This window comes from Oenanthe melanoleuca, chromosome 10, assembly GCF_029582105.1.
Source record: "Oenanthe melanoleuca isolate GR-GAL-2019-014 chromosome 10, OMel1.0, whole genome shotgun sequence".
NCBI classification, from domain to species: Eukaryota; Metazoa; Chordata; class Aves; order Passeriformes; family Muscicapidae; genus Oenanthe; species Oenanthe melanoleuca.
The window spans coordinates 6,468,081-6,491,904 of record NC_079344.1 but is presented as its reverse complement, the minus strand read 5'-3'; the positions used below and the strand labels follow the sequence as shown (position 1 = coordinate 6,491,904).

Below are 23,824 nucleotides of genomic sequence, written 5' to 3'. Positions count from 1 at the left end.
CAGCCGGGCTCCCGGGACCCGCCTCCCCGCAGCCAAACCCCGCAGCCGCGCCGCCGGCCCTGCCCCCCGAGAGGCGAGTCCCGCCCGCTCACCTCCCGTTGCCGCCGCGTCCATCCCCGCTCCCGGCCCGCCCTCCCTCCTCACGGCCCCGGCCCCGGCCCCGGCCCCGCGCGCGCCCCTCACACCCCTCAGTCCCTCCCGCGGGCGCGCGCACGGCGGTGCCCGGCCCCGGCTCGCGCAGAGGGCGGTGTCCGCGCGCGCGCGCGAGCCTCAGCTGATCCGGGCGCTGACGGCGCGTGCGCCGCCGCCGCCGCGCGCGCCCCCCGCCAGCCCCTCGCGCGCGCGCCCGCGGAGCCATCCGGGTGCCGGTGGCGCGGCGGGGCCGGGCCGGGGCCGGGCCGGGGCCGCGATCGCCATGCATCTGCACCAGGTGCTGACCGGCGCCGTGAACCCCGGCGACAACGGCTACTCCGTGGGCAGCGTGCAGGACACCCCCTTCACGGTGAGGGATGCCGCGGGCGGGCGCGGCGGGGGAGCGGGGCCCGGCGGGGCCGGGGGCACCCGGGGATCGCCTGTCACCCCTGGGCAGCGCTCCGTCCTCTGTGTCACCCGGGGAAACCCCCGGGTGTGTGTCCTCGCATTTCGCTGCGTGCTCCTGTCTGCCTCTCTTTATTTTTTATTTCTTTTAATATATCTGTGTGTGTGTTTATATCTCATCTGCACAGCGCACACAGTCACTTGCTCTGGGATTCTGACGAAGCCTGCCTGCTATTTGATGAGCGTCTGCCTTCCATTACTGAGGTTGATTAAACATATATTTGTCAATTGCTCTTCTCAAACTGGGAAAGAAACAGAAAAAAAGATGATAAAGCGATACACTAAGTGAATTTCAATAGCCTCGTGGTTTATAAAACAATCTGTTTCTCATCCACAGGCTATTTTTGTTTATTGTCAATTTCTGATGTCTGTTTTACTCCGTTAGGTTATGTATGCGTGTTATGCTTTGATTTTTGTGAGTGATCAGGTTCTGCAGTGTTTTCCTGCTGCCATCTAATCAGGACCTTATTCTTTGGGAATCAATTGTCTCACTGCATTTTATATTAACAAGATTATATCCCAGGCACAAACCAATTCCAAGCAAAATGATGCAGAGCATCCTTTTTGGTGTAAGATAAATGTCAGCAGACTCGTGAAATATTTAAAGCTTGCAATGGATTATCACAGATGTCTTATTTCAGTAATGAGTGCTGGAGAGTCTTAAGAAATAAAAGGTGCCATGTTTGTCTTTATTTTCCTGATTCTGCTGCTATGCAGCCATACTGCTATTAAAGGGACCCCTGTTACTTTTGACCTTTATATAAGAAGTTCATTTACCCATATTCTAATTCTCATTCTAATGTTTTTCTTTTAACTATATGACAATTTGAAAAGTCAATCAAATGGTATTATGCAACACAACTTTGTGCTAATTCTTGTCATAGTTTTGATAACATCAGTAATGAATCATAATGTATATTGTGGTTTATACAAGAATTTTCCAAGAGCAAAAGTAGCATCTTCCAAAACGATGCAGGATTGCTTGTAGGATGTTAATATGGAACTACACATAACAGACCACACTGTCTTCTCTGGCTGCTGTATCCAATACAAGGAACTAAAGAGATAAGTATGTTTTAATAAGTGTATCTTCTGGACTTCCATAGCTGTAACTTTCTTCTTTGCTTTTTTCTTCGTTCTCTGTATTCATGGTATTATTTCCTGTTCTTTTTGGCCTTGATCCTAGAGTAAACTGTAAGGTTAAAAACTACCTGCAAACAGTTTGGAGTCTTATATCCAGATTCTTAGGAAATTAGTGACCTGTGTGACTTAGTAGAATCATAATCTGCCATTGACTGCCGGAGATTCATAGTACCTAACCTCAAATTCTGTTGTCAATATCACCTGTATGGATGTAGCTTTGTGCCCCCAAACACTGAGCTGTTTGAAGCCATAATTTCAGCTCACATCCTGAGGCAGGTTTTGCAGTTCAGGTGACAGAGCCTGACTCTGCACACCTGCTCTGAAGCCCCAGCACCTGTCAGGCACTGGCACAGAGCCCCAGCAGAGCAGGGAGAGGGCAAGAGGGCAAGGGATATTTGCACAGCATGCTGGGACTCCATAGGTGTCTGTGGGAATCCACAGAGCTGTGGCACAGGAGCTGCTGTTTGTGTGCACATGTGCCCACTCACGTTTTGGTTGATGTTTGGGCCTTGAAAATGCGTGAGAATGGTTCAAAATTGCTACAACTGATTCATCGCAGGCACTTGGAAATACAGCTTTTTTGTGTGCAGAAATGAATCACTCCTGTTAAAAATACTCTGCTTAACAGCAGAATAATGGCTTGGGTACATATATATGTATGTGTACCCACTAGTTAATAGTTTTGGAATTATTTCCCCTTTTTTTGAGGAGGAGTAGGAGAAAAAATTTCCTCTTAAGATGAATGTGCTTTAGATGCCTAAGTCCAGCAATCTTAGGATTTGGAGAGAAGAAACACATTTTCTTCTAACCCGATTAGGGATATTACAATTCTCAGGTTCTTCATTCTTCCTGTCTTCTGTGGTTTGTCCTTGGCTTGTTTACATGACTCTTTGCTGGAGATAAAGGTAAGCTTTTAATTTCCAAGTCAGTGTAGCTAGAGGCAGGATGATAACACAGTCTGCCTCGACTTTTTTAAAGCTTTGGTAAAAATTATCTAGTTATTCTGGGAATAAGACTGGGAAGAATTTTTCCACTATTTTTTTCTCTGTCTGCTAAAACCAGTTTTAGCAACTCCATAAAACTATAGAGATCCAAAGAAATCGAGACAGGTGTCTGTAGGTTGGCTACACAGGTTTTGTCAGTGCTTATTCTAAAATGTGCAGGGTCCTTTCCTCCCTCAGCTCCCACATCTGCCTGAAGCAATCCTGACATATATCCAGGAAGGGGTGAGGCACAGAGATGTGTGGTATGCCTGGTGGGTGCTGTAGCTGTATCATGGCCAGCCTGGCAGAGCGGGTGATGCACAGGAAAAACTGTTGGGAGGATGATTAGAAGCAAAATAGCTCCATAATGCTGTCTTGTACCAGACAGTGTCCTCAGCCTCCTTCGTCTGAGCTCCAGAAAAAACACTGCTTAAGCAAAGGGTTGAAGAACTGAATGACAGAAGTTCTGGGAATAATTCTGTGCACTTTTCAGCTTGCTGTTAGTTCACGTTCTCATTTTAGCTAATATTGTTAATATTGTGTTCCACAGATGAGTTTACAGCAGGTTGAGGGTTGAGCTTTAAGCAGAAGGGCACACACCCTGCCTTGACAGAACAGGTATTTATACCTCACAGTCTAACTGGCAGCTTTTAAAGGTAGTAAAATGCATTTTTCAAACCACAGCTTTTGCTCTGAAAGAGCTGGTTAAGCAGCTACAACAGAATGTAGCTATTTCTAAGGTTAGTCTGGGTTTAAAAATAAGTAGATAAAAATAGCTATGTCATTTACCTAGAGGCTGGATTCTGGAAGTATAAAAATTTCAAGTGTCAGACAAACAGGAAATAATATTTACTTCTGCACTATTTGCACAAAATATAAAACTGTAAGCATTCTTAATGAAAAATCAGAAGGTCGGATTTTAGGGGCATTTAAGAACTTTACCCATAAAAGTGAGAAAAATTTTTCATTTTTGGAAAGGACAAGCTTCTCGACATATTTCATGCCAGTATTGACACTTGGCCTGGAGCTGCATGTGGTGAATTTCAGAAGTTGTTGCAGATGAGTCTCCCACACCCCTGCAGATTTTTTTTACCTCATTGAAACCAGCAAAATCTTCATTCACAGAGATGTCCACAAGATACAGCAACTGAGAAGAGGTTTTCTCTCCTGTGTAGGGTTCTTCTACTTTTTCACTATTTCATCCTTCTTAAAGCACTTACTTGCAAATTCCTCTCAGTTATTTATTACTATTTACATGTATCTATATGTCCTACACTGTTTTTATATAAACTGAATTAGAGATGCCTAATATCTGAATCCTTACTAAGTTCTTTGATCTCTATATGTTTAAGCATGTTGTAAAGTATTTAATCATGAATTTGTCCTAAATGTCAATTTGGGAAAGCCTATTTTACAGTCCATGGGCTAGCAGTAGGTTAGGAGTCATTTCTCAGTTATTTTGCTAGTTTTCATCGAGTGTATGTAATTCTAGTAGTACTTGGAAGGAGGAGGGGGAGGAAGTGTAAGTGTTGTGTCCATTGTGAGAGTTTGGAAATGGTTCAGAATTCAGGTGTCTTCATCACTGAGCAGAAGGTGGAGGAATTTCTGCATCTTGTGTTTACTGTCCATAGCCGTAAACTTAAAGAGGAGTGTTGTTTTATTAGAGGACTCCTTTATTCCAAATACAGACTTTCAGGTTTCAATACATATTAATTTATGTAATTTTAGGTGATTTTTAAATACCACTGTGCTGATTCTGTTTCTTCCACATTGTTTACCATCTTGAAATGCCTCTGCATCCCTGATAGCACACACAGGAGCTTGAGGACTTGTGTTTTATTACACTTATGCCAAATTTGTAAAGAGTTGCAGGTTACAGAAAGAGAAATTTTTTGGTTTTTTTAATACAGAGAAAAGTATTTGTATAAAGAAAAACCAAGATGAGAATGTGAAAGAATAATTGTTTCCCTGTCTCTTAGTTCCAGAAGCAAACTGGAAGACATGAGCTACTCAAAAAGACAGAAGCATGTGCTGCTTTCATATTATCTGAAAACTGAGGGTATAGCATAAACTCTTATACTAGAACACAATGTCCTACTTCTGTGTGGTGCTGCTCCTGCATTCAATTAAAGCTTTGTAATTGTTCCTTTCAGTGGTCCCAGATCTTGACAGGTAGAGCAGACATTGGCAAACTACAGCTTATTAGTTGCTTATGGATCCTGCAAGTCATCCTTGCATGCTGGCAGTTTTGCAACTCCATTTAATTTTCTCCCTGAAATTATCAGTGACATTAGAAATGGAGGTTGGCAGATACTCCATGTGGGTGGTTCTTACTGCACTTGTTTTGTTCAGTCACTGCTCATAATTCTGTTTATTTAAGAGCTCTGTGCTGCTCTCATCCATTACAATATCTCAGTGCCTTATTTTTCATCATTCCTGTCTGTAAGGCTTACAAATTTTCCATTCCTTTTATCAGGCTAGGCAGATTGGCAGTCTGCTGCCACCAATATTGTGGCCAGTGTTTCTCTGGCAGGAGAGACCTGTGGTGGCACAAATGACCTCATGAAGACTTTGTCAGCTGAATCCTTAAGAAGGAACTACTGATGTTAAATATTATGACACTTCCCTGTTCTTTGTCACTGTGGGGTGTTTCTGCTGCGTTACCAGCTTAAGGACAAAAGAAGAGAGGATTTAATGGAAAAGTGCTCTCTGCAAGTATAAACATGTTCATGTAATGAAAACATCAGAGAAGCTGCATAAAAGCAAAGAAAAACTTGTATTTAGGCATATGATATGACATATGAAAATATCTTTCAGTACATAAAAGTTTATGGACCTTTTTCAAAGGTGTGTTCTAATGACTTTACTTCATAAAATAATTTTAAGATTTAATATACTTTCAAGAAATAAAGCACATTCTCAGAATAAATATCTACACTCAGGAAAATGACCCCTGAACCATGAGATAGCAGGACTTGCTCCAACCTAGAGCTGAAGGCTGGTACCTGCTGCTGGGAATGGGTTCTGCCCAGCCCCCTAACCAAGGGATCCCCTGTGTTGGCACAGGACACTCAGGTTGCTGAGTCACTTGTTGGTGCATCAGTAAACACAGGCAAAGACTAGGCTGGCTACACGTGACAGTAATAAGATTTCACAAAGGAAAGAGGTCTCTGTATCTTGATGAATCTTTCAAGAAAAAGAAAAATCTACTGTAAACCACACTTTTAATTCAGAGCCTTAACTTTGTAAATTATGCCAAATAGTAAAATGAGCTGGAAATTTAATGCTTTCTTGGCAGAATAAGTGCAGGTTGGGGACAGGAGAGATGGAAAAACTAAAATGTTTAAAGAGAAAGACACTAAATTCTTTTGCTTCACAGAATAAACAGACATAGCCAAGTGCAGAATATTTTCTGTTTCATGCATTATGAGCTGTACACACACATACAAATGGGCATGTTTAAGAACACTTAGCATAAGGAAAATGAAAATGATAAGTCTTTTCCTTTTATTATTTCTGAGACACACATACATGCATCTTGCTAATAAAATTGCAACTAGTGATGAGTTATGTATAATGTAGTTTGAAATTTGCAACTCAAATTATGCATGACAGTGAATGGGGATTTGAAAGGTTTAAGTCCGTGTTTTAAGTGGATCAGCACGTCTTTTTATTTAGTTAATTTGAATCACATCTTTTAGTAGGTTTGTATTAGTAGTTATAAGAAAGACTGTTGAAAAGAAGTCAATTCTTTTCTGTTTTAATGCTCACTCTTTGAAGTTAAAGCAGGAGAATCAATTTCTTGTGAATATTAGAATTCTGAATAAATTATTGTAACAAGAGGATGTGCTTTTATTTTCCTGTCTACTTCTGGGCATTCACGTCCTGGTCTCAGTCGTCTCCCTTCCTACTAAGGAGCCTGTACTGTTTTGTCCAGCATTCAACACCACTGGTGGAGCTTGTTGTGTAAAGAATCCCACTATAAAAATAGGAAAGCAACAAAACAAAAGGACTTTCTGTTCAATGCCAGAACTTATTTCAGAATCTCATCTTTCGTTCTCTTACATTATGGAAATAATCCTATTCAATTTTAATAATAACTTATGCCCTTCCAGACTGGGTCTAATAATCACATAGCCTACTCATCAAGGAGCTGGGATATTCTGTTACACAGATAATCTCCCTCCAACAACCTTTTAGCAATCCTGCTTACATTGTGAATCACTCCAGTATCAGTTCCTCAGAGCTTCCCAGAACAGCAGTGTGGGTTATTATCTCTCAGACAACACTGCATCACTCTATTTTTGTGAGATGACCTTGGAAATCTTTTAGAGAATCTGTCTTATCTGCAGTTTTCATTTTTGTGTGTGCAATTGTATGGTGTGTTAATTTCTGGGGACTGAGTTTCTGCTTTGCTGCTTGCATTGCTGTTCCTTTCTGTTTCGTGCAGTGATGTACTTTCACTAAATTAAGCCTTTTTTTTCACACTTTCTCACTTGTTGCTCCTTCCTGGGAGAATTAGAAGTAATCATAGAAAGCCATGAGAGCTAAACTAATTCCACTCTAATTCCAGTGGCTGTCTTGCACCATTATCTTAGTGCGACCACCAAGGGGCACTGGTGGTAAATCAATACAACTCTCATACATTTACAGCAAAGTAGCCTTTACACTGATTGATCTCAAAGGAGAGGGCAAGGGCTGACTCAGTATTTTGGTAATTATTGTGAAAAATTCAGTGGACCAGTTAAAATGACAGGTAATTTTGTACAATCTGAAATTCACTGTGGAGGACTTGCACTCTGCTTGACACAGCTGTTACAAAGTTTCTGTAAAGTGTTGGAATCAGTGGAAAAGTTACTTTAAGGAAAGAGACTTCTGCTTCTAACTGGTTACTGTAAAATGTTTAATGGAGATTGATCCTAGGGAAAGATTTCTGTGCCTGAGTGTGGGAGCTCAGTGGGACAGATAATCTGGAGTGATTAAACTTTTTAGAACAGGTGAAAGGTTAGCAGACAGGTGTATATTTAAGCTGCCAATAAAAAGTGCTACAAGATATCACTGTTCTGTAGCTACTACGTAAACAAATTCTTTAGATTATAGAGTGTATTGCACAACAGTATAGCCAAAAGAAATCTTTGTTGTTTTACAGTCTTATAGAAATGTGCACTTCCTAAAACTCAGAAAAGCCCAGAAATTTATAGAAAAGAATCCCTTAACAATCTTGATTTTAAAAAATAATTTAAAAGGCAGACAGGGGGTACTGTACACATTTATTGAAGGAATGTACATGCAAATTCATTAAGAAATTCTCCTGGCTTGACTGCCTTGCTCTAAGAGGCAACAAGAATTGGATCAGAGAACAAAAAAATCAACTAAAACCTAAAACACACAAAAGAAAAAGTAAACAGAGAGCTCAAGTTCTCAATTTAACTACAATTATCAAATTAATAATTTAATCTCGATTTAGGGGTTTGGTTGGGTTTTTTCTCCTTATTTGCTGGCAGAGTTCTGGTCTTCCTTGCTACTTTGTTCCTACTTGTTGCTTCTTGAATTAGTAAGGTACAAACTCGCTACATTGTAGTCTCCTGTTTAACTGGGGTATTCGCAGCTTCCAAAAACATCAGTCCTCTAACAAGTGTTCAGTCAGCTTTTAAAACAAACATTTAATTTTATTTCTTTTAAATATTATTTCAGGCATATGGCTCTGGTTGTGACATTGTTATTCTGGCAAATGACTTTGAATGTGTGCAGATTATTCCCGGTGCTAAACATGGAAACATCCAGGTCAGTTGTGTGGAGTGCTCCCAGCGACAAGGCAGGGTAAGGATTTTAATCTGTATAGAATTTTTTAAATTTATGAGCTCTAAAGTAAATAATTAAACTGCAACATAATGCATTAAGGGAATGAAACAGTTAATTTCACAACAAAGATCACAGTTTACTGCTCTGGGACTTTCTGAGTAACATCTCTTGTGTTTTCAATTCATTACTCATTTGGGGGTAGGGAGCATAGGGTAGAGGAAGCAGGAGACAACTTGTAACAAAGGGTTTTTTCCCCTTTCTGGGACCTGTGATATGAGGTGGCACAAAGTGTGGACAGATGCATTAGTTACAGTACAGTATCAGAACTGGAATGGTACTGAAATGATGGGTCCATTTTGTGTGCTTCTATCTAGCTAAAGAAGAAATGGATAAATCATTTATCTATACATATATATACACATGTATGTGTTTCTGTGTCCTGCAAAGTAATGAATTTGAAATACTTATGTTTTAGAAAGGCTTCAGCATGTTTGTGCTGCACTGTGACCTATCATAACATGGCCCCTTTATTTGCTATGTGATTTCATTTTAAATCCCTGAACAATGCTAGAAAGACAGGTCAAAAAGAGCAGGGGGAAAAATTTTCTAGGAGTTCCAGTAGTGCACTGAGCAAATTTTGTTTGTCAGTTGTCACTGCTGGCTAGAATTAACTGGGTAAAAATTGGTACCAGTATTGAGGAAACCCTAGTTAGGATTTAGGCAGATGAAGTTGTCAGAGCCCTTGAATTTCAGCAGTGCAGTCCCAGTAAGAGTGGGAGATTCATTCCAGCTTCAGAGATGGTCCCTGCAAGACCCCACAAACCCCTGGGTGGTTCTGCATTCAGGACTCTGAACTCACAGTCTGTTCTTTACTTGGGGATTGACTCTGTTGTTGCAACCTTCTCTCCCCCTCCCCCTAAGGAAGAAATAAGATTTCATAATAAATGGCATGAAACTTTTGCATCATTTCTGTTTTGAGGAAACCAGATCCTGGGTGGGAAGCACTTAAACAGATTTTCTTTTAAAAATCTTTTAAAGAAGAAAGAGGAATTTTGAAGATAGTTAAAAGTACTTAAAGGATATGAGTATTAGGAACAGACCCATATAAATACCTAAGAAATACTATTTTGTGTTTAAAGATTTCTGTGAAATAAGTGGGTGAAAGAAACTGAGGGGATCGATGGCATATGTACTTCCATTTTTCTATTTACTATTTATCTCGTCTTAAAATGTATTTGAATGTAAAAAATAGAATTGCATTTCTTTCTGCTTCTTGTAATCATTATTTAGTGATTTAGTGATGCAAAATGGAATCCAGGGACACAGACACTAATAATTAATGCATTAGTTAGCTGTGAAGTACACAGAACATGAGCAGAAGCAGTGAAGGCATCAGCTTTCTCTTATGCATTAAGAGTAGTTGCCCTAGAAGAATGTACCACATCTGACTGTGTTTGTGCCACTGAACAAGATGTCTGCTCTGTTTAGAGTTAAAATCTGGAAGGTGGGCTTCTTCAGGAGTGTGTTTTTCTCAACTGCCTTAAGAAAATATACCCACAACACAGTTAATTATATTTATATTAATTACACTTTTCAAGAAGCCTGGCACATAGAAGAGGTACTGTAAATTTTTTAGCTATTTTGAAATACTAAGGAGCACTTACTCTACTTGCCTCTTAACCTTACATTTCAAGTCTTCAGTTTGTTTTTCTAATGTTCTTTCCCCAGATTGCAGCATCATATGGAAACGCTGTTTGCATTTTTGAACCACTTGGTATAAATTCTCATAAAAGAAATTGTGTAAGTATGTATTTCATAATTTTAATTCTGTTTAGGCTCTTAGAAGAGGCAAAAGTCTGTCTGCCAGTTATTTTATTATTATATTATGTTGGCACACAACAGAATAATGGATAAATGGTTTCATGGTAAAACTGGATGGGTAGACTCTTCCACTGGATGAATTGAACTATGCACTACTCTTCTCCTAAATTCCCAACATCTTGTTCTTGAATCTCTTACTAGAATGACATGGTGACAAGCTGTTATTTCTTATTTGAAGAGGTTTTCAGAGATGCAATCCAGAAATACAACACAGACTTTTTTATTGCACCCAGGCTTGTTTTAACAACACAGCTGTGGCCAAGCACTTCAGCATTAAGGATGTTCTCAAGCAGGTTTCACAATCTTAGTGGCATATCCTGCCATCTCTTATGTTCCTGTAAATCTATGGTCACAGTAGTTCAAAGCAATCTACAGATATATTTATATGGGGAACAGGTCCAGATCTGGTTTGCAGGATATCCTGGGATGCATTTACATTATACAAAACAATTTAAAAACATATTAAAACTAGATTTAGCAATCTACCACTGAATACTTTTGCAAAGGCTGAATAACAATTTCATATAGAAGGAAATACCAATATCTTTATTTTTTGCTGTTGATGTGAGAATTAATCCTTGACTGTTTTTATCCTACAGCAGCTGAAGTGTCAGTGGCTAAAAACTGGGCAATTCTTCCTCAGTTCTATGACTTACAACCTGGCCTGGGATCCTCAAGGTAATGCATCATTTGTGAAGTATTTGGTCAACATTTGTAGTTAGAATGACTTGAACAAAAAATATTTTTAATGTAATGAAGTGAGAGATTGAATATGCAGATTTTAAATTACCTCTTCTCAGGCAGTGTTGCATAAAATGTGAGGCTACAAGTTAACATCTGTTAAGATGCTGTGCCAAGTGTTTGTGTCTCTTATGTAAGATCTGAGTTTGGGAATCACAGTGTTGAATTATCACTAATAATAATTTAAATAGAATTTCAGTGCAACTAAAGTACCTAGACATGGATCTTTATAAGATGTCTGTGTATTGAGATGTGAATAGCTATTAAGCATCTGCAACATTTATTATTAAATGTAATTCTATGATTCAAAGTTGCCAAAAAAACCTTGGTGTTCTTTCTTAAAAGATACTATACATTCAAAATGTTTTAATAAAATCAGCTGTGTGACATGCTGGAATATCCTGTCATATTTAAGATGAACTAAAGTTAAGCTTTCAATCTGTTCTGGATAATTCACAACAAAATATGATGAGAGGCCTAATCTTTCAACATACCTTCATCCTCCTGGTTCCTTAGCTTTGGTATCACTCCCTTTCAGGTAACAGGTTATTGACAGCAACAGACTTTTTGCAATTATGGGCCCCTCCATCTGATGACATTCTAGAGGAAGATGAAGATGATGATGCCAACAATCAGATCAAGGATGATAAAGTGCTCCCGGTTCTAAATGACTGGAAATGTGTCTGGCAGTGCAAGTGAGATAATTTTTGTTTTAAGACAAATTGTAATGCTACCTCACCTATATTCAAGCAATATAAGTTATTTCAAATAAAATATTAAAAATCATCTCTCCTGTTGGATCTAACCTAGGCTTGCTTAAACCAATTTTTTGAGCTGTCTTTTCAATAAAGTATGGAAATACTTTTATACTCCTGCTATTCCAAAAGTATGCTTAATGAAACAACTATAAAATACTTAATCTAATTTTTACTTAATTTAATATTAAATTTAAATAATGAACAGTAACACTGAATCAACTGAATACCTATGGAATAATATTTTAGAATAAATAGGCGGTACTTAACTTGCTTTTGTGTTCTGTAGGACTGCAACATCAGTACATTTGATGTCATGGTCTCCTGATGGTGAATATTTTGCAACAGCTGGGAAGGTAAGGACAAAAAAGAATAATTAAGTTTTTGCAGTATGTTTTTTTGTTTGACAAAAGTAAGTGATATGAATAGTCCTGGACCATACATTCTATTGTAGTCTTAGCAAAGGTAAATTATGATCTCATATAATGCTGTATTTTTGTGTAATTCCATGAATTTCCACAATAAGAAATTGGATTTAGCTATGTACTCTTACTGAAAAAGTGAATGACAGTGATAAAGGCTTGTGTGTTTCTATGTGTTGTTTCTATGTGTTTTATATATATGTGTATATATATGCATATATATATACACACAAACACAAAGACACACATTTGTAGGGGTTTTTTTTAGATGTAGTATACCTAGATGAATTTTCAGATATACATAAACAATTTTTTCTACTTCTGTTGAAAGTAATGAGATCATCATGATAGAACACATACACTTTTAAACTGGTATAATATGCACATGTCTGGATAAATTAGAGAAGGTTTTTTTTAGTGAATTCTGGTTTCAGTTTTCAATTCTATTTCAGTTTGCAATACTTTTTGTCAAATCACTATTCAAGCTAAACTTTCAATTAATAATTCTCTTTAATGTCACCCTCTCATTTACATGATTTCTTTTGGTTTACAAATCTCAATAGATAAGCTTTTTTTGATTGCACATACTGTTAGTTAATAGTGAGATGAACTTTAGTTCTAAGCCAGGTTTTCATTAACAGTACCAGAACAGCAGTTTGCTTGTTGCTTGAGATTTTCTTTTTGTTACATTTTTAATCATAGCTACCTAACCCCCTGGCTTTTTACTGCTTTACCTAGGATGACTGCCTCTTAAAGGTTTGGTATCCTATGACTGGTTGGAAGTCATCTCTCCTGCCCCAAGAGAATGAAGAAAAGAAAAAGTGCTCTGAGGATGTTCAGTTTTCCTTTGTTTATTTGGCGCATCCCCGAGCAGTGACAGGATTTTCCTGGCGGAACATCAGCAAGTACATGCCCAGGTATGAAAGCTGCCTTTTTTCAAAAAGCAAGCAAGCCTTTGATCAAGTGGGTTTTTTTCTGCTTAATGTTTTGCCATCAAGAGCATGGGATTTCTCTTCTTATACCTTCAAGAAACAAAGCATACCAACATCTTCCCATAAACTTTTGTGTCGCCAAGTTTAATAATGATAGTCATGTTGACCTTTAGTTAGGGGAGAAGCAGAAATTCAGATAAGACAGTAACTACTGAATTCCTGTACACTCCCCTAATTTCTGCTGTGTCTGTGTAGCTAATTGAGTTAGCCAGGCAGTAATTTTGCTGTCTCTACCATCAGGGGGTTGGTCTGCAATGTGTTACTCACGTCATGCCTCGATGGCATCTGCCGGCTATGGGCAGAGACGCTGCTACCTGAAGACACTCTCCTGGGGGAGCAGATCTGTGAAACCACCACTTCCAGCATTAGCAGCACCATCTCTCAATCTGGAAAGCAAAAGGATGCTATACAACATGCACTAGAGGTAATGTAAATACTTAATTCATCAAATTTTTATTTCACAATTCTTAAAACTTTAGATATTTAAGGATATAAAGCTCTAAGAATGTATATTATATAGTCCCTATATGCATAACAGAATAGCCTGAATTATTTCATATCAGGTTTTGAAGTCTGTTACTAAACTAAAAAAGTCAGAGACTGCAACTCTACATCCAAGCACCATGTTTTTAAAACTCAATTTACTTTTTTCTATAGTTAACTAACAGTGATGGGAAGAGACAATGTTTAATATGGAATAATAGTGATGGTTTCATTCTGATTGGGTCTGAAAGTCTGCAATTATAAAGACAATTAAAAGAGTAAATAAACTATTTTAATTTTTAGTTACTTCACTTGATAATTTTGTTTCAGTGACAGTCCTGTATTCTTAGCGAGACTCTTAAGTTTACAGTAAGAGAAAACTTATCTGTTAAAGCAGCTGCTCCTGGTCAACCTTAACAAGCACCTTTTTCCCATGAGAAAAATGCATACCAAAGATCATCTGCAACCATAAATACCTATGTGAGAATGTTTCAATTAAGCTGTGTGGGATGTGTGAGAGTGTCCAAGATAAAAGAGCACTAAACATCTGTTCTGCCATTTAGTTGTGTGATTGGTTAGTCTCCTATCACTGGCTGTGTAGTTTATCTTTCTTGTACACAGAATAAACAAATAATACTATTAAATAATATAAACAAGTGTGTTTAATGAAGACGATCCTGCTAGGTGAAAGAGTGGTGATCTGTTATCCTCACTTGCTACACTATCAGTATACAACCAAGGAAGGATAAACCAAAAAAACACCCCACAACTCATTTGTAGACTACTACAATCAGACCAAGTTTTTACTTCTGAAATATCATGGCCATCAATAAATAGGGAGCTTGGGATCAATTACACTTTGGGCTGTTAAATCAGTTGTGTGCTTTATATGCTCTCAGAAGTTTTTAGTCATACAAAAATAATTCATTATAAAATGATATCACAAAAGTTGCTGCTTTTAGATTGTTTTAATCTTGTTCATGAATGCTGTGCAAAATCCTGTGTAATTTTGTGTAATCATTAAAAGAACTTTTAGAAGAGTGTTAGAAGAGGTTTACTTTTGGGTAGATTTGATGTATGGAACTGTTACTAATCTGTGATGAAATCTATTTTAAATAATCCTTTTGAAAATAGTCAATTTCTTTGGTACAAAGAAGCTTTAGGCTTTATATAAGTGTAAATTTATACCTTACAGTGTTTTTGGTATTTTTTAATTTATTTTTATAACTACAACAGACAATTCATCATTTGAAAAATATGAGGAAAGGACAAAGGAGATCTTCAGTTCTTGTTACCCACACGGATGTACGGCCAGATCAGCAGGGCACTCATGAAGTTCAGCGTCACATTTCCCATCAAGCAAATGCACTTGGGCACTTCCACATAGCAGCAAGCATCAACCCTAATACAGGTGAAATACAACCATCTATTACACTGCAATTATGTATTTGCACAACATAAAAAAAATAAAGGGAGCGGAGATGCACATTCTTTGCTTTGCCTAATCAAATAGAGGAAACTTGTAGGAAGCCTGTTATTTGGCATAGAGTTTTTTAAGACAAATGAAGCTGAATTTATTCTGAATACCTTCAGCACCCTTATTAGCAAATTAAATTCATCTTTGCAGATCAGAAGGCAAAAGAAGCATAAATTTCCAGTCTAATTGGTGTTTGGTTCTTGGGTTTGGGAGGCCGTGGTATATGATGAATAGAGTAAATGCATCCTACAGAATGGAGTGATTGAAAAAGAGCTGTGTCAGAGTCTTTTGGTGGGAAACCAGCTGCTTTTTATAGAATAATGCAGAATATTTTTGAAGAAGGAAAATATTAAAGAGCAGTGACATGCTTTACCTAAAATCCATACACTAAAGTCAACACTGCAACATATGAAAATGAGCAGCACTAAATATAGTTTACCATTAACATAAGAATAACTTTTCTTGTAAATTTATTCACCTTAAAATACCTTTACTGTTTTCATTACAATCTCGATCTTCACCTTTTTTGATCTTGCAGGCAAAAGTTATGTTATACCTAAAATAAGTGAAATGTGTGTATGTACATACATATATGAATAAAAAGAAGAGTGGTTAATATATAGCTTAATATATAGCTTCATATACTTTTATATCGTTTAATAAGTAGCTTTTTTTTTTGCTTTTTTTTTTTAATGTCCACAGATATTCCTTCGGTGTTGGCTGGAACCGCTTTTAATATAGAGGAAGGAAGTGGAGGCTTTGTTGTCCACTGGCTGAATAACAAAGAATTTCATTTTACATCATCTATTGAAGTATTCATGCAGCATCTAAGACAAATTTCAGAACAGCAGCTAGAACAAGATTTTGGTATTGAAGCTGAAGAGGAAGAAGAAACAGAAGAAAAAGAGAAAGGCTTACATATGAAGTTAGATCATGGTTAGTTATCTGGCTACTTCTGATCAGCTAGTACTACTAGCAGATTAAAAAATACTGTGTTTTGAATGGAAACTGATAGGGAAATCTTTGTATAAAATGGCACATTTCTGTTGCAGATTTGTCTATAGACAGAGAATCAGAGACAGGGACTGGTACAGGCTCTTCAGAACATGAAGATGGAGAGAGAGAGGGAAGCCCCAAAACATCTCTGCTAGCAGGCCCACGCCTGCCTCTTCCGACAGTTTTGTTAGACCGGAAAATCGACCTGCTCCTAACAGAGTGGAACAGGAATCCAGATATGCTATTTACTATCCATCCTGTTGATGGTACCTTTCTGGTGTGGCATGTGAAGTATTTAGATGAATACACTCCAGGCATCTTTCGACAAGTTCAGGTATGGTATATTTGAAATGGTTTTATTATTTTTGATGTTAGCAGACATGTGCTTTGCTTTTGAGCTGAACATCAGCAGAAATTTAATTTTAAGTACTTCCTGTGAAACAGCTAGCATTTATTGAGGCTAAAGCTGAGTTCATATGTTCTAATTATTTCCTTTTCCTTTTTTTTTTTTTTTTTTTTTTTTAGGTTTCATTTTCTTCCAGGATTCCTGTTGCATTTCCATCTGGAGATGCTAGTTCCCTTAGCAAAAATATTATGATGTATGCCTGCCCTGTCTTTGTAAAAGACAACAGCAGTGCTGCACAGCAGAAAACAATGGACTTTCCAGATAATACTCTAGCAAATAAAGGACCAAGCTTTGCCCAGGACAGTGCAAATGTGCATATAATTTCTCCTGTGGTAATGATGATTTCCAAACATATAGATGGCTCTCTAAACCAGTGGGCAGTTACTTTTGCTGACAAATCAGCTTTCACTACTGTGCTAACTGTATCCCATAAGTTCAGGTACTGTGGACACCGCTTTCACCTCAATGACCTGGCCTGCCACTCTGTTCTACCATTGCTGCTGACATCTTCTCATCACAATGCTCTGTTAACTCCTGAGTCAGACACTTCCTGGGACTCTGACAGGATAAACAGGATGATGGATCCTATTAAACATAAGAGAGGTTCTTCTAAGCAGCAGCTGAAAAACGCAGCAACCCGTACATTCCATGACCCAAATGCAATCTATAGCGAGCTGATTCTGTGGCGAGTTGACCCCATAGGACCTTTATCCTACACTGGAGGAGTCTCTGAGTTGGCTCGAATTAACTCTCTTCACACCTCTGCTTTCTCTAACGTAGCCTGGCTTCCAACACTAATTCCCAGCTATTGCCTTGGTGAGTATACCTGGCATGTTTCCATATAGAGTTAACACTTGAGTTGTAGAATTAATTTGTTAAAATAAATTACGGTTTTATTTGGAGTATACATTAACTTTTCAAAAATTCCCTTTTACTTTTTACTTCATTTGTGGCTAAGCTACTGCAAAACACTTGTGGTCTGAGTGTGTCTGCAGTCCCTGTGGATCAGCTGGCCCTCAGGAACCCTTTTGTGTGAGTAAGCACTCCTTGCTCCCCCAAAGAACAAGATGCTGCCTTTCTCCAGTGCTTCAGGCAGCTTCCTGGAGTGCTCTCTCCATTGATGTGGTTTGCAAGTGCAGGTGTGCTGGTGGTTTAGGGTGCTGGCCACGTGCAGCTGCATGGGCAGTGAACAGAACTAGTGTTTGGACCACCTGAACATCTAATGTGTGATGGCCTTGGCCAATTCTTCAGTTTTCATTTTTAATTTTAGGGCTTTCCATTGCAATTAATAAAACTACTTATGCAAATATTACTCTATCCAGTCACACAGATACTTATTTTCTAATTATCACAAATATGCTGTTATAGTAGTTGTCATCTTTGTATACAGTATTAAAAGCCATTTGTGCTGTGGGTGTAACAATAAATTTTATACTAATGCCAGGTTATAAATACATAATGTATTTGATTTAAAATAAAGCAAATTCATTTTCTCTGCTTACATAGTAACATGCTGGGCTGTTTGCATCCCACAAAGTGTTCTAAACACAAATGGTGAGCTGTATTCTTGTAGTTTAGAGGAAAATGTATATTAGAAAATAACATCTCATGTCAAGCCTGTAGTATGTACTGTTGAGAAGCAAAAAAAAAAAACCTCTCACAATTTTTCATATTTTATTCAGAACTGTAGACAGATCTATTCCTCCTTCTCCTTTTATATCTGCACTTTCAACTGCAGGGCAGAAGGGAATATTCATAGGGGTGAATTTTATGCAAAGAGTCTAGAGTCAGTAAACAAGGAAGAAACTATGAATAGTTTCCCCTTAGGCTCCTACCCTGAGTTATCTGTGAAAGCCTTGGGAATCTGGAGTTGGCTCTGGAGGTGACAGTGAATCAAACGTCACCAGAGTAAGGAATGGCAGAGTTCCCTTAGGTGTGCTACAGACTGGGGCTTGTGTGAACAGTGCTTATACACATAAATGAGTTCAGCTAAGATTATTGACCTTTTTCAGGAGTTCGGTTACATTCGTAAACAGAAGGGGAATTATTTCAAAGTTCAAAAGATGGTTTATCAATGCACACATTTGCTTAGGTTTTTTTGCTTCAGTGCTTTATGAAAATTATGTTTGAAGGATGTTCATTTACTGAGGATTGTAACAGACTACCAGATGCCATTGACTGCCTTTTTTTTTTTTCTTCATTAATTTTTTTGTCTCTTCTATTAGGTACCTATTGCAACTCTGCTAGTGCTTGCTTTGTTGCATCAGATGGCAAAAATCTGCGGCTCTATCAAGCTGTTGTAGATGCAAGAAAACTGCTGGATGAATTATCTGATCCTGAATCATCTGTAAGTTTTATGTAGCAATGGTTTGGTTTGAAACTGTTAAAATACAACTAATATAACTCACTTTTTTCCCCTTCCAGTAGTCTTCCTTTAGTTCTGTGTGATTTTTGTGCCATTCCATGTATATAGGATCTTATATATTACATCTTGCATAGTTGCATGTTTTGTAGCTGTCTGTAAGCATTAGCAGAAAAAATGCAGCTATTACTACTAAAAGTGTCTGCACTGAACCAAAATTTCCCATACAAGTTTCCTGTGCAAGGTGAGAAAAGGAAAAACAGGATTTCTTAGTTTGTCTTCTCATAAAGAGGATTCAAGAGCAAGAGGGAAGGTGACAACAGAAGAACAAGACTGAGCTGTATCCAGTTACATCTATATATGAGGAAGGGCAGAGATGGTGGGATATAAGAGAATCAGCCAAGGGTCATATTCACTTTCTTTTTTGTCTGTAACCAATGTTTTCATTCTTTTTAACTTTCATTTCTGTGTCTTTAGGAAAAGTAAAGACTAACCTTGTACTGTTATTGTATAAAGAAATACATCTTTAAATTTTTCCCATTCTTCTGTTATTTTATAAACCATCCAAGACAGGGCCTGTCAGTATTCAGATCAGTCTGAAGAATCTCTTCTAGGAGCAATAACTATGAACATTCCAGCAAAAGTCAATAGAGCTTTCAGCTTATATATAAGCTGTACTGATGGTGTTTTCTGCATGTTGTTATAAAACCTGAAGCCTGAAAAGAAGTGAAACAGTATATTATTTCTCATTGCACAGTTACATTATGTGGTGTTATGCAATCATAAATCTTTAAATTAGCAATATTTAGCTTCCATAAAAACTGATGTTTCATCCCCATGAAAGAGCTACTGACTCATAACAGTGCACATGCTTTGATAAACACATTATTCATGAGTGTCAAAGTGACAACTGCAACAACTCTGTTATGGTTTGTGCCCACAAGAAAAATTGAAACATCAGTTTATCATAAGCAATGGCAATTTTCTTCTGTCCAAAGGAAAAATATACTAATTCTACTCATTTTTCTCTGTTTCAGAAACTTATTGGGGAGGTGTTTAATATTGTGAGCCAACAATCTACTGCTCGACCAGGATGTATCATTGAGCTCGATGCAATAACTAACAAAGTAAATAAATGGCTGACTCTTTAAGGGTATCACATAAGGGTGTTTAATAACTTTGTTTGTTAATTAGCCACCTAATTTATTGAAAAGACATAAAAGACATGACATTTCTCTATGGTCACAATGACTACCTTGAATTTTTGTGAATATTCCTTGAGCATTTTATTAAGCCAACTTTTTGTTAGCTGCTAAGAGCTCAAAGCTCTTTTTTAGAGCAAAGCTGTATTTTCTAAGCATAATTATTGAAGAAAACAAAACTTTAGTAAAGAATGGTTTCCAGGGTATCATAAGTTAAAGTAAATAATTACAATCCCCTCAAACCCCAGCAAAAATAACTTTTAAAAGCCCAAACCTAGAAATTAGATCTAACTGACCAAAATGTAAGAATGATAACCAGGTATGACTTCAAGCTTTTTCTGTTTGTATTGTAAAATAAATGCATTAATTAACACAGCTATACTTCTCAGTCAGTGAACATGTTAATTAAGCCTTCTTACTCAGTTATTTTGATGATATATACTCCAGTGCTGTTTTCTGTTAGCAGCCTGTGAAAACTGAGTTTTACCAATTTTAATTAGAAAACTATGGGCTTTTGACATGTATAAATAAGTATTTCTCTATTGTCAATAAATTTCTGTGTCTTCTATGTATCAATAGCATAGAATATTCAAATTTAAATTTAGATTTACAAAAAAATTTCCTAGAATTTTAAAAATTAGTACAAGGAATACCATCTTGTTTCTCTGGAAAAAAGGTGCTTTGCAGCATAACTTTGCCATCACTGTATTTTGAGAATGTATTTTTCCTTACCAGCATGGAAGGATTTCACCATGAGCAGCCTTCTCTGTAGTGACATAGAGTTACTGCAAAGAAATATGTTGCTGTCAGAAAAGACAGATGTTAAGATATCTGGGAGAAGGAAAATCTGCAATTTGTTCCCTTTTTCAGATTTCCCAAGCAATTCCCTGCAGGCATGTCTTCCTACTGAAGTAGGATAAAAGTCTGAGACTTTTTGCTGCTGTTATTTATTCAACACCAAAGAAATAAAAATTAATCAGATACTAATTCATCTGTCAATAACTGCAGCAAGTGTTATTACAGAAGTTGTCTATCCTGGCAGACCTGGTGAAATTATTTCAATATAAAAATGATGAGTTCTAGAACACGCTGTACTTAATATGAAAGGAAAATATTTGGGTTTTCTAATTATAATTTTAATCTTTATAAAAGAAAAAAACACTTTTATAAAAGTGTTTCTCATTGTAGCTAGATTGCACAGAGGAAATAATTGCATTAATACCGAATTTTGCTGTACTGTTGTGGAAGCATAACAATTGCTCAATGTTTCAGTGTGGCTCAAACACTCAATTGCTTCATGTCTTCCAAGAAGACTTCATTTTGGGATATAAACCACATAAGGAAGATGTGGAAGGGAAGGAAACTGAGGTATTTTTCCAGCCATCACAAGGTATATCATAAACTATAACTAATATGAATTAAATTGATACCAAAAAATGTTCTTCAGGAATACTAAAATCTAGCTAGCATGTGGTAATTTAATTTTCAATGAGAATCTGTAAAATTCAGTGAAATGGCTATTATATATTGCTCATATGAATTCCTGCTAAATTGTGTTAAACAAAGACATTCTAATTGCTTAGAGTGAAGCAACTTATATGACAAAGTACACTTTTCAAAGTGCTTATATTGTATATAAAACTGTGAACAGAACAGAAGCACATTTTCTGCATCAATAGGTAGTTGCAGGTGATGATGTCTATATATCTGGCTTGCAAGTTAATACAGTGGAAAGTCACTGGGGAGTTTGCTAGTGGACTTAAAACTTCAAAAGAAAAAGGAAGAAAGCAGCAGGTAGAAGAGTCTTTATAATCTGTCAAAATAGTTCAAACTGAATGGGAAGGCAAATATCTAGTAATTAATACTCAGATTGTAAGTCAGTATCTATTTTGTAATTCTTCTGTTGTCAAGAGCAATCAAAATATCAAAGCATGCTACTAATGGTACTGTTTCAATATTTTGTTTTATAATCTAACAATTTATTTCAAAGATGAAAACGAGATTTTTATTGTTAATAGTTTTTAGAGAATCTTTTGCTATGGAAAAATTACTTAGATTGAATGTAAATTTCATGACCCTATATGAATATATATGTTTATATATTATGTGTATAATATGTAAATTACAGGATATCGTCCACCACCTTTCTCAGAGAAGTTCTACCTGGTAGTAATTGAAAAAGATAGTAGTGGCTGTTCTGTTCTTCAAATGTGGCATCTTCATCTCAAATCTGTGCAAGCCTGTTTAGGTGAGTGAGTGATTGTAATTTTCTTAGAGAGGGACATTTCTATCATATTACTTAAGATGAAACAAACTTTGGTGATTCATTATAAAACAAATTGTGCCACCTTTGCCAACCAGAAGCCAAAATATCAAGAACCTTCAGAACAATATATCAGTGTAATAGAAGCAGTAAAATTTCTTACAAATATTGGTTGCATTCTATACTAATGACAATATAAAAATGTGTGATGGGGTGAGTAATGTACTCAAGCAGTGGCTTCTTTATTTCAAACTATCAGTATTTCAGAATGTTATGGATGTCTTAAATGAATAGTCACAGCATGCAATAAAACTGACAGCCTGAACACATCATATAATTATTTTGTGGGCAATTTGAGCTCTTGTAAAAACAAATTTATTTGATTATCAGATATTCATGCCTTGTCCTTCCAAACAATTTTTTAACACTGCTGGCGTGTTTTTTATATAGCAAAACCAACTGAAGCATCTTCAGCAGATAATAAGCTTAGTGTACCTGAGCAGAAGACTGTGGATTCTTCTCCAGATGTATCACCTGGCATAAGTCCCATACCACGATCTTCATCAATTGCTAACCTTCAGACTGCTAGTAAACTCATTCTGAGCTCCAGACTTGTGTACAGCCAGCCCCTGGATCTTCCTGTTGGTGTGGAAGTAGTAAGAGCAACTCCTTCAGCAGGTAACTTGTACAATTTTTTCTATACAGTTGATCCACTGATTTATCTCCTAGTTTATAGAATTATATCTCCTCAGCTTGTAAGGTTCTGATTTATTGATACAGGAAACACAGGACTGAAAAGGTGCTTTCAAATCATCATGCCTGTGTCATGGTACTCTTCTGTAAATATATCAAGTACCCACAGGAAAGTTGTTTCTGAAACTTGCTGCTCTAATAGTTGGAAATGTAACTTTTAGTCATAATCTATTAATGAACAATTTATACCCACTTGCTCATGCATCAGCATTCCTGTGTTTGGTATATAGTGGGTTTTTTACCTGATGCACTTACACCTTATTCTGTATGTCTTTCTGTATCTCCTGTTCTTATTTCTTTCCCTTTCCCTCTTAGGTTTCCTTTTGGTAGACTATATAAGCCTGATCTTAACTTCCTTAATCTCATCTGATTAAGGTTTTGTATTTTTCTCGTTGTACTAAGAACCCTTCTCTGAATTAGTTCAGTTCCAGTTTATTTTCTTTGAATAGCGACCAGAAATGCAGATGATAGCTAATGTTCAAGCTGCAAGGCTGTTACCAGCTCTGATATTATTTGCCCTAATCCAAATTAAAAAAATAACACCAGGTTTTAAAGTTCCCTAGCAG

General features: G+C 37.2%; 1 protein-coding gene across 2 annotated transcripts in view; it reads left to right on the top strand.

Annotated features, from left to right (window-relative positions):
- Positions 1-329: 329 nt before the first annotated feature.
- The window catches only part of DMXL2 (Dmx like 2), a 46,652-nt gene continuing 23,157 nt past the window's right edge, over positions 330-23,824 (top strand). For both annotated transcript variants that reach the window (XM_056499583.1, XM_056499582.1), the window contains exons 1-17: positions 330-502; positions 8,418-8,543; positions 10,254-10,325; positions 11,006-11,084; positions 11,686-11,842; positions 12,192-12,258; positions 13,063-13,241; positions 13,557-13,740; positions 15,036-15,210; positions 15,979-16,212; positions 16,329-16,606; positions 16,798-17,494; positions 18,904-19,025; positions 20,078-20,167; positions 21,515-21,632; positions 22,371-22,490; positions 22,956-23,183. In XM_056499583.1, coding sequence (XP_056355558.1) covers positions 416-502; positions 8,418-8,543; positions 10,254-10,325; positions 11,006-11,084; positions 11,686-11,842; positions 12,192-12,258; positions 13,063-13,241; positions 13,557-13,740; positions 15,036-15,210; positions 15,979-16,212; positions 16,329-16,606; positions 16,798-17,494; positions 18,904-19,025; positions 20,078-20,167; positions 21,515-21,632; positions 22,371-22,490; positions 22,956-23,183 — 3,013 coding nt within the window. In that variant the 5' untranslated portion in view covers positions 330-415. The remainder of the gene's footprint in view (positions 503-8,417; positions 8,544-10,253; positions 10,326-11,005; positions 11,085-11,685; positions 11,843-12,191; positions 12,259-13,062; positions 13,242-13,556; positions 13,741-15,035; positions 15,211-15,978; positions 16,213-16,328; positions 16,607-16,797; positions 17,495-18,903; positions 19,026-20,077; positions 20,168-21,514; positions 21,633-22,370; positions 22,491-22,955; positions 23,184-23,824) is intronic.